The sequence below is a fragment of the Leucopleurus acutus genome (genome assembly GCF_964270905.1).
Source record: "Leucopleurus acutus genome assembly, chromosome: 8".
NCBI lineage: Eukaryota > Metazoa > Chordata > Mammalia > Artiodactyla > Delphinidae > Leucopleurus > Leucopleurus acutus.
The window spans coordinates 108,100,932-108,113,438 of record NC_139151.1 but is presented as its reverse complement, the minus strand read 5'-3'; the positions used below and the strand labels follow the sequence as shown (position 1 = coordinate 108,113,438).

The following is a 12,507-nucleotide window of genomic DNA, read 5'->3' as shown; positions in this document are numbered from 1 at the left end:
AGGGTTGCGTGTGGGTGTGTGTGCTTTCAAAGGTGAGAATTCAGACGTAAGATTTTGGAGCGTGTGGGCATTTATGCCAATTAAGTTTTATCTGCGCGAATTCGGGTTTTCTGTCCCGTGCACCGCTCCCCGGGTGTTGCTGGGCCCCCCCACTGCCCCACAGCGGTCTCAGTGATGGAAACTACGGGGAGGAACAGGTTTGGGTCTTCGGTGTCACACGGCCAGAGCCCGGCGAGGGTTGGTGGAGGAGGGAGATGGCTGGCGAGCAGTGACAAGCCTACCTGCAAATTTGGCGCCTTCCTTTCTCTTGGATGGTCAGTCACAGCCAATTGAAGTCCAGGTCCGAGAGGAACGAGAAGGAAGGGTGGGGGCCGAATTCTTTTATTTTGCCAATTGTTTTGAAGCCAATTTATTTTTAGTATTTTTTTTTTTCAGCTAATTGATTTTTTTTTTTTAGGGTTTTCTGGAAAGCTAGTTAGCTTTTCCGGTGTTGCTAAGAAGCCAATTCGTTTCAAGGGGGCCAACACGTTTGTGATTGCAATTTCGGTTGTGTAATTTGGGGGTAATTTGGGGGTGATAATTTGGGAGAGAGGGCGAAAGCCAATTGGTTTTGTACATTTTTAAAGATTTTGTTGTGATTCCCTTAGCCCGATGGAGGGGGCCGAGGAGAGAGCAGCCTGACGTGGGGAGGTTGGGGCACGGGGGCCAGGTCGGGGGAGCCCGCAGACAGGACGGTACAGAGGTTTCAGCGGTGGGACCTGATGGAAAGGTCCGGTCAAGAGGAGGTCACGAGTGGGTGGTGCCGCTTTGCAGAATTACGACAATTTGGCTCACTTGCGATGGCCGGACGCCTCAAGAGAGGCGCCCCCGTGGGCGGCGGGGTCCTGGGTGGGCAGGGCGATCAGGGGGCGGTGACGCTTGGCCTCTCTGAACACCTCCAGCTCCTTGGCGAGCGTGCGACCCCGGCGGGCTCGCAGGAGGGCGGGCAGGCCCCTGCGCAGGCGTTGGGCGGACTGCTTCCAGGTGTCATATTGGAAGAATTTGCCCACGGGGTATCTGGGGAAGTTGTCCTGAGAGGGGAAGGGCCGGTCAAGGGGTGCCTGGCCCCCAGCCCCTGCTCCCAAGCCACCCAGGCCCCGGGGGGACATCTGGGCAACCTGCTGGGGGCTGTCCCTAAACCTTGCAGCGTGCCCGACGTGTGACAGGTCATTAACTCCCCCGGCTTCTGGTCAACCCCACCACGGTTGCGGGGGGGGGGGCACGTGGCAAACATGTAAAGGACTCCCCAGCCGCGCTTCCAGCTAAGGGGCTGCCGCACCCGGGTCCCCTGGCTTAGAGGTAACAGCCCCGAGGGGCTCCAGAGAGGGGGAGGGTCCCGGAGACGCCGGTTCCCCTCCCAGGGGCCGGGCTGCCCACAGGCCCAGAGCTGGGGGGCCTCCCACGGGCCCAGAGCGTCCACAGGCCTGAGCTGGGGGGCCGTCCACGGGCCCAGAGCTGGGGTGCCGTCTACGGGCCCAGAGCTGGGGGGCCGTCCACGGGCCCAAGCTGGGGGGGCCGCCTTACCGGAAGCACGGTCGGAGGGGTCGACACGTCCCTCTCGGACTTGGCGGGGGTGGCGCAGTAGGTCTCCAGCAGGGCCAGGTCGCAGCTGCGGAAGCAGCACTCTTCCACGATGCCACGGCTGCGGCGGTTCACGCGGCTTGCCGGCCTGCCTGGAAGTCCCACAGGAGGAAGGAAAGGGCACGTCAGCACCAGCGCCCCAGGGGGCTCCCCAGGGTTCCTCCAGCCAGCCCGCCGCCCCTGCCCTTGGGACAGGATGCCGGTCACCTTGCAGGGACAGCCGGCCTTGGACTGGAGGGAAGGAAGAAAGCGAGAGGGGGGCGCGCAGGGGCCCCAGAAAGGAGAGAATGGACAGCGGGGTGAGTGCGCTCCAGGACCAGCCCCCTGGCCTCTCGGTGCCTCCCTCGTCGTATGTAAAGTGGGCACGGCCTCCTGGTCCACCACCAGGGGCTGTTTGGAAAATGCACGGGGCCCGGCCCCACATCCTGGGATCCCAGGGTCCTGCCCCAAAGGCCGGCTGGGCCCCAGGTGCCACCCCTGAACCAGCCAGGAGCCTGGGTGCCTGCGGCCCTAGAGCCGCCGCCGAGACAGGTAGGAATGGGAGGAAGAAGGAGAAGACGGGAGGAGAGGAGTGAGGACCTGCAAAAACCACGCCCTCCTTTCTTCCCGTCCTCCCCCTCTCCTCCACGCACAGGCTCCAGACTCAGCTGCAAGGAAAAGCCTCCGGCCTGCCTTCCGCCATCGGTGGGGGGAGGGAGAGGAGCCCCTAGTAAGGGGTCCAGGTGCGGGGTCGAAAGGGTTGGGGGCTCAGCCCGGCCCTCCTTTCAGGGAAACCTGGTGCCAGGGGGCCACTCCCCGGGCGAGGGCCAGCCAGCACCAGCCCGTATGGTGCTACCTCCTGCCCCCAAATGTGGCAGGAGACAGAGGCCACAGGAGAAGCCAGGGCAGGCAGGGGCCTCAGAAGCGTCAAGAAGCAGGAATGTTTTTTAAAGAGAAGCTCTGACATGCAAGACGGGCGTTTTCGGCCCATTTCAGAGGGTGGGTAAGTAAAGGCTGCAGAGGAAGGTGCCTTGTGGTGGGTGATGGTTACGATGAGCCTTACGGCCACTGCCTGCTTGCCCCAGCCATGTCCCCACCCACACCCAGCCCTGAGCAGTGTCCCGCTGAGCCCAGGGGGAGCACACACTCCCTCCCCCCTCGAGGGTCAAGAAACTGCTCCCCAGTTTCTCCCGTTATCCGGATGGACACTCTCCGGAACTCCCCTGACCCGTCCTGCAGTTAAAGAAACTGAGGCCCAGACTGCTGGGAAGCGAGGGCAAGAGCCCACACCCCGAAGGAGAGCTCACCTCCAACGGGGGACCCGCCCTGCCACACAGGGCACAGGGGCAAGGGAGAGCAGAGGTCTCCACGTGCCCAGCCGGCTCCCGCAGGTCGGGAATCAGAGAGGAGGGCGAAGAACAGAGCCCTCGGGCCAGCAGGCGGGCGCCCTGCACTGTGCCCTGCCCCTCGGGTGCGGGTCCCACCCAGGCCTGGGGGCCCCGGCGGTCCCCTCCTGCGGATGCAGCCGAGCGTGGGCCAGGCACACTCACGCCGCCAGCAACGTGTGCTTTTATTCTGACTGGTTTTCAACCCATTTGATTCCATTTAAAATCTCACCATCCACGGGTATCTGCCCGTTGCCAGGATGTGGGCAAAACGTGCGGGGAAACCAGTGCCCGCAGCCCTGCCCATGGGCAGGTCAGGGAGAAGCAGGAGGGGAAGGGCTGCCTCCCTGTGGGGGCCTGGGTCACCCCGCCCGGAAGCCCGGCCTCCAGCCCACTCTGCACCCCACCCGCACCTGCCACTTAAGGTCTGGTCCCCCTGTAGATACCACCGTCCACTCTCCCTCCCACCTTGAGTCACGCTGCAAGAAATCAGGGAGTGCGGGCACCGCCCAAGCACACCGTAGGTGCCTAATAAATGTGGACTGCGAGGGCGTGACTGCGCTCTCCAAGTCTCACAGCAAGGGCCCCGGGCTCATTCACCTCCGAGGGGCCTCCCCGGGCCCGACCCCCAGGCCAGGTGCGCTGAAGGACCTGCAGAGGTGTCTGACATGAGGTAAGGAGGACTCCGGCATCTATCGAGCACCAGCTGCGTACACCCCTCCGCCCTCGCCCCGCTGAGCTACTTACTGAAGTAGAAGCCGCGGTCCCCGCAGACAAACTGGAGGGTGTCCACCAGCTCCCCGCCGCACAGAGTCTCACTGGGGCGGTAAGCAGCATAGCAGCACGAGGCGAAGGCCAAGAAGGCAAGCAGCCCCAGCATCGACTTTCCCACTCGGATCCCCATTGGTGTCTGCGGGCGGAGACAAGAGGCGTGAGCCCACCGCCCCGCCACGTCCAGGCCCGGGCCCCTCCCACTGCCCACCAGCCAGGGCGTCCCGAAATGCTGGCCCAGCAAGGGGATGCGGGCCTGCTCCCTTCGGGGACACGCAGCCCAGCCATCTCCTAATTTAAAGTCCAGTTACAGCTTTAAAGCACGGCTTTCTCCTTAATCTTAATTGTTTTAATTACAGAAGAGCTGGAGCTTCCACTGCTGACGCAGGCAGGATGCAGAGCTGCCCCGCGTGAAGGGCTGTGTGCGGGGCACACCTCTGAGGGGCACCGAGTGCTAGTCAGTAATTTCACGTGGGGATCCCCATCGTTATTACTGCAGGGGCTCAGCCACACCCAGAGCTGCAGGGGCCAGTGCTGGACACTGGACCTGGCCTCCATCCTATGATGTCATGGGGGCGGGGCCGGCACAGGGCAGCGGCCACTCCTCGGGCCTCCCAGCGCCAGCCAAGATGGCAGACGGCCCCACCCCAGCACAGAACATGTGCATCTCAGAGGACCGGCTGAGCAAGGGTGCCAGGAGGACCAGCCTCCCTCCCAAAGCAACAGGGGGGTTCTGCTGGGCCAGCACCACCCTCCTCCCTCCCGCACTGCCTCTCCCACCCTCTCAGTCTGCGGCTCAGCAAAGCCTGGGTCAAGGGTCCGACGGTCAGCACGGCGGTGCCAGCCACGCTCCCAGGAGCCACCTTCTCCTACACCACTCAGTCCCCCGACTCCAGTCTGCCCTGGGCACCCCAAACACACATAAAAGCCGAAGGCCTCCTTTCCAGGCCTCGCATGACACTACCCAGGGCCAGGGACCTCAAAGTCCCTCCAGGACCACCAGGCCCTCTCCCCATTTGGGGTACCCAACCCCACCCCAGGAGCTGGGGAGAACAGCTCAGGCCACCTAGAGGCCAGACCCCCGTCCCTCAGGGTACCACCTAGAAGGAGAGGCACATCTCAAGACACACCCCCTCGCAAGGCTTTGTGACTGCAGACCTGGGGCAAGGGTTAACCAGGTCCCCTAAGGAGTCGGGGGGCTTGAAAGGGACCTTGACTCCTCTTGGGACACAGCGAGCCAGCCCTAGCCCTCCAAAAGGTGGAAGCCCCCCAGGCAGGCAGCCCCAGCCTGCCCTCTGCGGGCCCAGGTACGAGCCCCTTCTGGGGGCACAGTCTCGGCCGGGTGCCCCTGAGCCCCGTGGCACCCGCAGGCTACCCCAGTAAGGGCCTGGGTGGAGCTGCCCACGTGTGTCCCTCTTAGGCTGTGCACCCAGTGAGCACAGAGGCACCGAGCAGCACGCCCCTTGCCAGCCTGGAGCAAGGCTGCTGCATGCTGGGCCCAGGGGAATTTTGATGCAATAAATCGTGTAGGAAATGAGGGGCTGCGAAGGAAGCAGTCTCGCTTAAGCTCCTGACGAGCAGGGCCAGCTCCGTGGAAGATGGAAACTGCCGCCTGGCTCAGCTCACCTCCTCCCTGCACCAGACCCCAGCCTGTCTCCCGACAGCCCGGTGCCGCCCCCCCCCTCCAAATTCTAGGAACAAATTTGTCCAGCTAGGGACTCGGTGCCGTCCGAGCGGCAGCCCCATCCTTCTGCAAGCCCAGCCACTCGGTGCGGGGTCCAGTCCAGGGCACCAGCAGAGAGCAGAAGACTAGACGAGGGGCATGCAGCTGTGCGGGCCAGGTGACCAAGCGGGCAGAGGAGGGAGGGCAGGGGCAACAGGGCAGAGGCAGAGGGGAGGGATGAAGGGGCTGAGTGGGAGGCCGCGGGCAGGGGCCAAGGGGCTGAGGCCGGAGCGGGAGGGCAGCCGGGTCCTCGCTCAACAGCCCCGGTTACCTGCAGCTGGACAGGAGGCTCGCTGGGGCTGGAGGAAGAGGATGCGGGAGGAGGAGGCTGGAAGGCTGCCTCAGAGGAGAAGCCAATGTCCAGTTTGCAGGCTGGTCAGTGCCTCAGCTTTTATGTCTGAGCCGGCTCCTCCCAGCCGCGGCTCCACCCTACCCCCACCCCTCTCCCTGCTGACCACTCCCCCCGCCCCCTTTGCTCCCGCCCCCTCCCTCCTTCCAGCCGTTCCCTTCTCTGCGGCACCCCCAACCGCCTTCCCCACCATCTCTTAGCAAAGAACGGGGGGCGGGGGGGCTCATCCTGCACCCCCAGCCCATCCTGGCACCGGGAAATGGGGGCGGGGGTGCAGGGAGGGGGGGCTGCTTTCCACCTCCTTGTCTGGAAACTTCCATCTGCCCACGGGGGCAGGGGCAGTTACCCTCTCTGGGTTGTCCACTGCTGCCCCTTTGAGCCCTGGGCCAGGCCCTCTCTCCAGATTACTGGTTGGCAATGTCGGGGGCAGGGGAAGGGAGGCTGTGGGGGGCGCGCTGCGAATGCGGCGTCTGGCAGGACTCTTTCGCCAACTCGGCCCCCCTCGCTCCATCCTGGCCCCGCCCACCCAGTTTTCCTCTCTCGGTCTTGCTGGCACTGAGTCAACATACCAGGGTGGGTTTCTGAGACTTGCGCCCGTCCTCGTTGCACTGCCCCCCGCCCCCGCCCCCGCGGCACAAATCACAAACTTTCAGCAACACCCCCTGCACCCGCAAAGCGACCAGGAAGTCGCCTTGCAGACAGCTCACACCTCCCCGGGCACTTCCCAAGTCCCCACCCCGCCCCCCCCACCCCTCGCCCCCTCCTCCGCGGCACAGGGCAGAGCGCGGGGTTCGAGACGCGGAACGTGACCGACAGCCCCCCACCCTGTCTGCCCCGGGCCCAGCCGCCCCGGCCCGGCCCGGCCCGCACGCAGCTTACCTGGAAGCCGGCGCAGGGGCCGCCCACCTCCCTGCTGCGTATTGCAAACCGAACAGCGGGCGTTGGCCCTCCTGCCGGGCACTCCTCTGCCAGCGCCGCTCTGGCCGAGTCGCGGGGGCCGAATGTGCGACGGGGCAGAACGGGGGGATGGCTTTTTTTGGGGGGGTGGGAAACTCGTCTGATTGTTTGGGGAGGACGGGCTGTCTGCGGGCTGGGGCGGGCCAGATGTTGTACTTTTAGGGGGGGAAAGGGTATCGGGAAATGAGGTCAGCTGTTGTATCAAGGATAGAGAGGGGCAGAGATAGTGAGAGAGACAGAGTGAACGTGAAAAGGGGGGGGGCCGAAGAGAGGGCGAGAGAGAGAGAGAGGACAGTGAGAGACGGGCAGGCGCACAGCGGGAGAGAACAGCGAGGAGAGAAACAGAAAGCGTATAATTAATCCACTTTGGGACGGCGAAGGCGAGAGGGCGGGCGTGGAAGGGGAGGGAGTTGGAGGCAAGGAGCTGGGGGGGGCGGGAGGGAGCAAAGGGAAGGCTGCGGAAGAAGAGAGGGGGCCGGGACCAGAGGCCGGAGAGGGGACGGGGAGCGCAGAGAAGCGAGGAAAGGGCGCAACGTCGGGGTCCGGGGAAGGTGCTGAGGGGGGCGGAGCGGAGGCGTCACCCGGGCCGCGGGCGCCCAGCTCGGTTTGGGCCGACGGAGCCCTCGGCCGTCGCGAGCCCGGGCCTCGGGGGGGGGCGGCGGTGGCGGCGCCGGGGCCGCTCGGGACGCAGCGAGGAGGGGGAGCGGCCGGGCTGCGCGCCGGGGAGGGCCGGGAGGGAGCGCGGGGGATGACAACGCCGGCGGCCTGCGAGCCGGACTGCCTGCGGGGGGGACCGCCTCCTCGGGCGAAGCGGGACGGGCGTTGAGGTAGATGAGGAGGAGGCGGCGGGGGATCCGCAGGCCGGCGGAGCGCGACCCCGCCGACGGCGCCCGAGATGGGAGTCAGCAGCGTGGCGGCGGACGGCGTCGACGCGGGGCCGCCAGCCGGGTGGAGGCGCTGGCGGGCCGAGCGCGGGCGGGCGTGGGCCAGGAGGCGGGGGCGGCCGGAAGGGGGGGGCCGGGGGCCGGCCTGGCCTCACGCAGCTCCGCCGGAGAGCAGGCGAACTCCGGGCGCCAACGCCCGGCTCTTATAGCCGCGCCACCCCGCGGCTCGGCGCCCGCTCGGGCCCCGCTGGCCGTGCGCCCGCGCCAATGGGCGCCCGCGGGGCCCTCGCCCCGCCCCCGGACCGCCCTCGCAACTCGAGCCAAGGGCGGGGGGCGGGCTTGGGGTCCCGGGGGGCGGCGGTTGGGGGGGGCTGTGGGGTGCGCGGGGGCGAGATTGGATTGGGGGCAGGGATCGGCAGAGTTCGAAAGAAATCCCGAATCGCCATTCTAAAGTGTTTGGGGGCCCCGTCTTAGGTTCCGGGGTGCCAAGGTCCCCGCATTAGTGCACGGGGGACGCGGGGCGACCAGGGTGGGCGGCGTCACACGCCCTAGCGACGGCCAGGTCCCCGCGCCCGGCCAGGGGGCTACGCGGCGAGGGTGCCCTGTCGGAATGCGGGCGCAGGTGGCTCGACACTGGGCCGGGGGTCCCCGAGTGCCGCTGGGATGTACAAGGGAAGTGGGGAGTCCCTGGGCGCGGGCGGGGCGCGCAGCCGCCACCTGCCCGAGCAGGCGCAGCCCCTAGAGCCGCAGCCGGAGCCCGAGCGCCCCCCGGTGCCGCGCGGGAACCGGGGAGTAGCCTCGGCGGCCACCAGGTGCGGTACGTGGGGAGGGCCGGCCGGGCCAGGACCGAATCTGGGCCAGGCATGGGGCCGGCCCGGGCTGCGCCTGCCGGGAGAGATACGAGCAGGGCGGGAAACATCGCTCAAATCCTACCTGCATGACCGGGCTCACCGGGGTGCATCTAAGCGGCTCGCCTTTGGGGCCCACCCAAAATATCCGGATAATAGTTCCCCCGTCCTCAGTGCGTTGGACTTGCGCAGACTCGGGTTCAGCCCCAGGGGCCACCACGATAATTTGGGGGTCTGGGGAAACCATCTCCTGGAGAGTGTGGACGATGTAAGAAGTCGTTGTGATTTTTACCAAGTCAAAAACCACGCACGAGCCCCCGCGACCCGCCCGCCCCCAGGAGCCCCGGCAGCCAGCGCCCCTCCGAGGGGAAGGGGCCGCCGGCGGCGGAAGCCCGCGCCCGGCTCGCCCCCTCGCTCCGCCATCAATCACGTCGCCCGCGCTCGGCGCGCGCCTCCCGGAGTCCTCCGCCCGGCGGCTGGCGGCGCCGCGCCGCCCGAGCCGGGTGCGCCTGTCCTCCGCGTCCCTCCTACCCTGCGCCCTGCCTGCCCCGCTGGGGGGCCGCCGAGGCGCTTTCCCCACGACCGTGATCTTTGCAGAGAGCAAACGAAAGCGGCGCGGGTTTCAGGGCGCCCGGCCTAGCGAGCGCGGCCGCCGAGGGGCTAGCCCGCCGCAGGCTCCCGCGCCCCGCGCCGGTGTCCCCGGCAGCCGCTCGGGACGGCGGGACGGCGGCGGGTGGGTTTGGGAGCCGGGCCGGGACGCGAGGCGGCGGGGAGCTCACCGCGAGGCTGGAGGCCGGAGGCTGCGTCCGCGGGCGCGCTAGGAACCGAGGCAGAGAGCGAGCGCTCTGCAACGGGCGGCGGACGCGCTGAAGGTGAGCGAGACCCCGGGGGCAGTCCCCAGTGTCCGGGGGCAACGCCCAGTCCGTTGGAAGACCCGGGGACAATGCCCAAATTTGGGGGAAACTGGGGGCAATGCCCAGTCGTTTTCCTGGACGCGGGAGAAGCACTGCCTGCGTCCTGGAGGACACGCTGCTGGGCCAAGTGTGTTTGGGGAACACAAGAGAAATTTTCCAACTCCGAGGAGCTCCGGGGACTTCGTAGGAGACGCAGAGAGGCCCAGAACCAGTGCCCGTGGTACGCGGGATTGGGGAAGCTGCAGAGACCGCGGCGGGGCCGGGAACAATGCCCAAAGGCCGGGAACGCAAGTCAGAGCCGCCTGATTTGCGGGCGAGAGAACGAGTGTCCCGAAGTGGGGACCCAAGGGAGGTTGCGTCGGTGTGGGGAACTGCGATTCACGACTAAATTCGAGACTCCAGAAAGAGAGTCCGAGTCTGAGGACCGGGGGGATTTCTCCCTGCAACTGGGGGACAAGGGAGCCGCGTCTAAAATGTGGGGACCCCAGCATCTGGGTCAGCAAGTTTGTGGGGGGGTCCCACTTTGTGGCGAAGTAGGTTTGGGGATGACCCGAGGAAAATGCTCAGCGTGAAACTTGGGAGAACCCCAGAGGCGTACTGTCTAAAACCGGGGGAAGAAAAACAATGGACACATTTTGGGGATCTAGGCAAATCGTCCATGCGGTGGAGAAGAGTGGAGATTAATTTCCACAACTTAGAAATTCAAGTTAGTGGCCTGGACGCTTGCATCACCCAGGGAAAGTAACTTCCATAATTGCTGTGGCTTTTGAGAAAATCCTCAATGTCCTTTAGAGAGTCAAGAAACACGATCTAAATTCGGGGCAACCTGGGGTGTGATCAGGACATTTGGAGAATGCAGAAAATCAATGTCCTTTTATATCTTAATTTTTACATTGGTTTCAATTAGTTTATTTTTGGTGAACAGGAAAAAAATATATTTTCCTGGGCACTGTCTGCATTTGGGGAACCCTAGGAAGACGTGGCCCAACTTTGGGGGAATCCATGAAAATTGTTCAATAGAGATTGGTACCTAAATTTCAGGGAACCTGGTTAGTAGCAAGGAAGCTTGTAGGACGCGGCCTATAATACCTGGGATTTCCAGGACCCGGGGATTTTTTTCGGTATCTGGGCAATTTCACTTTGGGAGGCCTGTGGAAAATTGCCTAAATTTCGGGGGACTCGGGGCAAGGATCATAAAGGCAGGGGACCCATAAATCAACGTTCAAAAAAAGTTCAATTCTTTTGTGGAGGGGGGGAAATAATCTGAGTTTATTTTGGAGGACTGGCAGGCAGTGTCTCAATCTGGAGGCCCCAGAAAAATCATTTTTGAATCTGGGGATCCAAAGAAGCTCTTCGAAGTCCTCAGGAGAAATGAGGGTCAGTATCTAAGTTTTATGGGGAAAGGATTCAGAGTTCCTAAGTGGTGGGGCCTGAAGAATCAGTGCCTGAAGCTGGGTATCTACAGGGGGTTTGCAGTGTCTGGGAGACTCAGAAAATGTCGACTAAATTTGGGGTGACTCAGTGGGTGCCTGAGACGCTTTGGAGCCCAAGAAATCAGTGCCTTTCTGTGACAGAAGTGTAACATTGAATGTGTCTGGGGAGCCTGGAGGGCAATGCCTGATGTTGAGAGCCCAGTGTGTCCAAATAGAGGAAAGGGTCCAGCGTTGGTTGGCCCGGGATATGGGATCCGTTCTGAGTTTTAGAAAACCTGGATTCTTGTCAGTAAGCTCGTGGGGCCCAGGGAATTTTTTAATATTCAGAATGTTATGAGGCGGAGAAAATATTCAGAATATTTGGTTACTGGGACACTCAAAAGAGCTTGGTATAACAAGATATAGGCGCTGTGAAAGAGTTTGTTTTGTGCGTGGTTGGCCCAGGGGGACCTGGGAGGTTTGCGATTTGGGGGAATCTGCCTGTCCACGATCACAACTGAGCACACCTTGGATAATAGCTCTGCGTGCTTTCGGGGCCTGGGTAAGTGTCTAAATTTTAATGAACCTGATAAGTGGCAAGGAAGCTTGGAGATCCCCGGGAATGAGTGCCCCATATCTTCATGGCCCACCAAAAAAAAGGGGGGGACCAGAAATCATCCTCTCAATTTTGTGGAACTCAGGAGATCAGAGCGCAGACTGTTTATGATTCAGAAGGGGGATCGGAGTGCTTTGGGTGTAACGCCTAAATTTTGGTGGAGGTATGGGAAGCAACGTTCAGACCCTGAGGGTCCCGGGGAAATGGCTTAGTGTGTTGCGGAGGTGGGGGTGCCTAGGATTCTTTGTGGAAAATTTAGGGAACCCAGGGTGAGGCCAATACAGTTGTGGAACCCAGCAGATAATGCCCCGAACTCTGGTGAACCAGGGGAACAGGGCTTCAGTGTGGGGGGCCCAGAACAGGGGTGGTAAGCTTGGGAGCCACTGTCGTCCAAAATTACGGGGACACAGGAAGAGAGCTCCACTTGTTTGGGAATGATGCCTAAATGCCAGAAAAACACTGTGCACATTCTGGGGAGCCAGGCGAATTGGTCAGCCTGACCACAGGACCCAGGGTTAATGTTTAAATCTTCCCGAATAGGGTTTGCCACTGTGTAACTCTGCAGAACCTGGGGGTGGGGCTGGGGGGTATATAAAATTGTGAAGAGCCTGGGAGAAAACACCCAATGAGTTTGGGGACCCAGGCCACTAGTGTAAACCTGGGAAAGCCAGTGGGGGATATGCGTTTTCAGATCCCCAGAAATTAATGTGCAAAAAAACCCCAAACCAAACCAAAAAAAAAAAAAAAAACCCTTGTGACCTGGAGAAATGTTGAATGTACTGGGGGGACCTGAGCAAGGCTTAAATTTGGAAGAGACCAGAAAATATAATGTCTGCGATCCGGAGGAGCGGGGAAGGTGCTGGGTGGGTTGGGACCCTGGGAATGGAGGGCTGCGTTTGAGAGGTTGAGCTCCGGTGCCCGGGGAAGCACCCGCCGCTGGGGATCCGCCGCCCCCGGGACTCGCGCGGAGCAGTGGCGCCCTCCCCGGGGGACGCGAGCGCGGGTTGCGCCGCGGCGGCGGCGGCGGCGGCGGCGGCGGCGGCGGCGGC

At 63.3% G+C, this 12,507-nt stretch overlaps 1 protein-coding gene across 2 annotated transcripts; it reads right to left on the bottom strand.

Moving 5' to 3' along the window:
- Positions 1-393: 393 nt before the first annotated feature.
- Positions 394-8,766, bottom strand: IGF2 (insulin like growth factor 2). Of its 2 annotated transcripts, none has more exons than XM_082843798.1 (4): positions 8,602-8,766; positions 3,732-3,894; positions 1,564-1,721; positions 394-1,070 (listed from the first exon to the last, which is right to left on the bottom strand). In XM_082843798.1, exons 1-4 carry the CDS (start codon positions 8,761-8,763, stop codon positions 831-833), a joined length of 723 nt encoding a protein of 240 aa, XP_082699924.1. In that variant the 5' UTR covers positions 8,764-8,766; the 3' UTR covers positions 394-830. The 2 variants fall into 2 exon arrangements, with proteins under 2 accessions (XP_082699924.1, XP_082699925.1); XM_082843799.1 differs by having other exon boundaries at positions 1,564-1,712.
- Between the last annotated feature and the right edge of the window lie 3,741 nt (positions 8,767-12,507).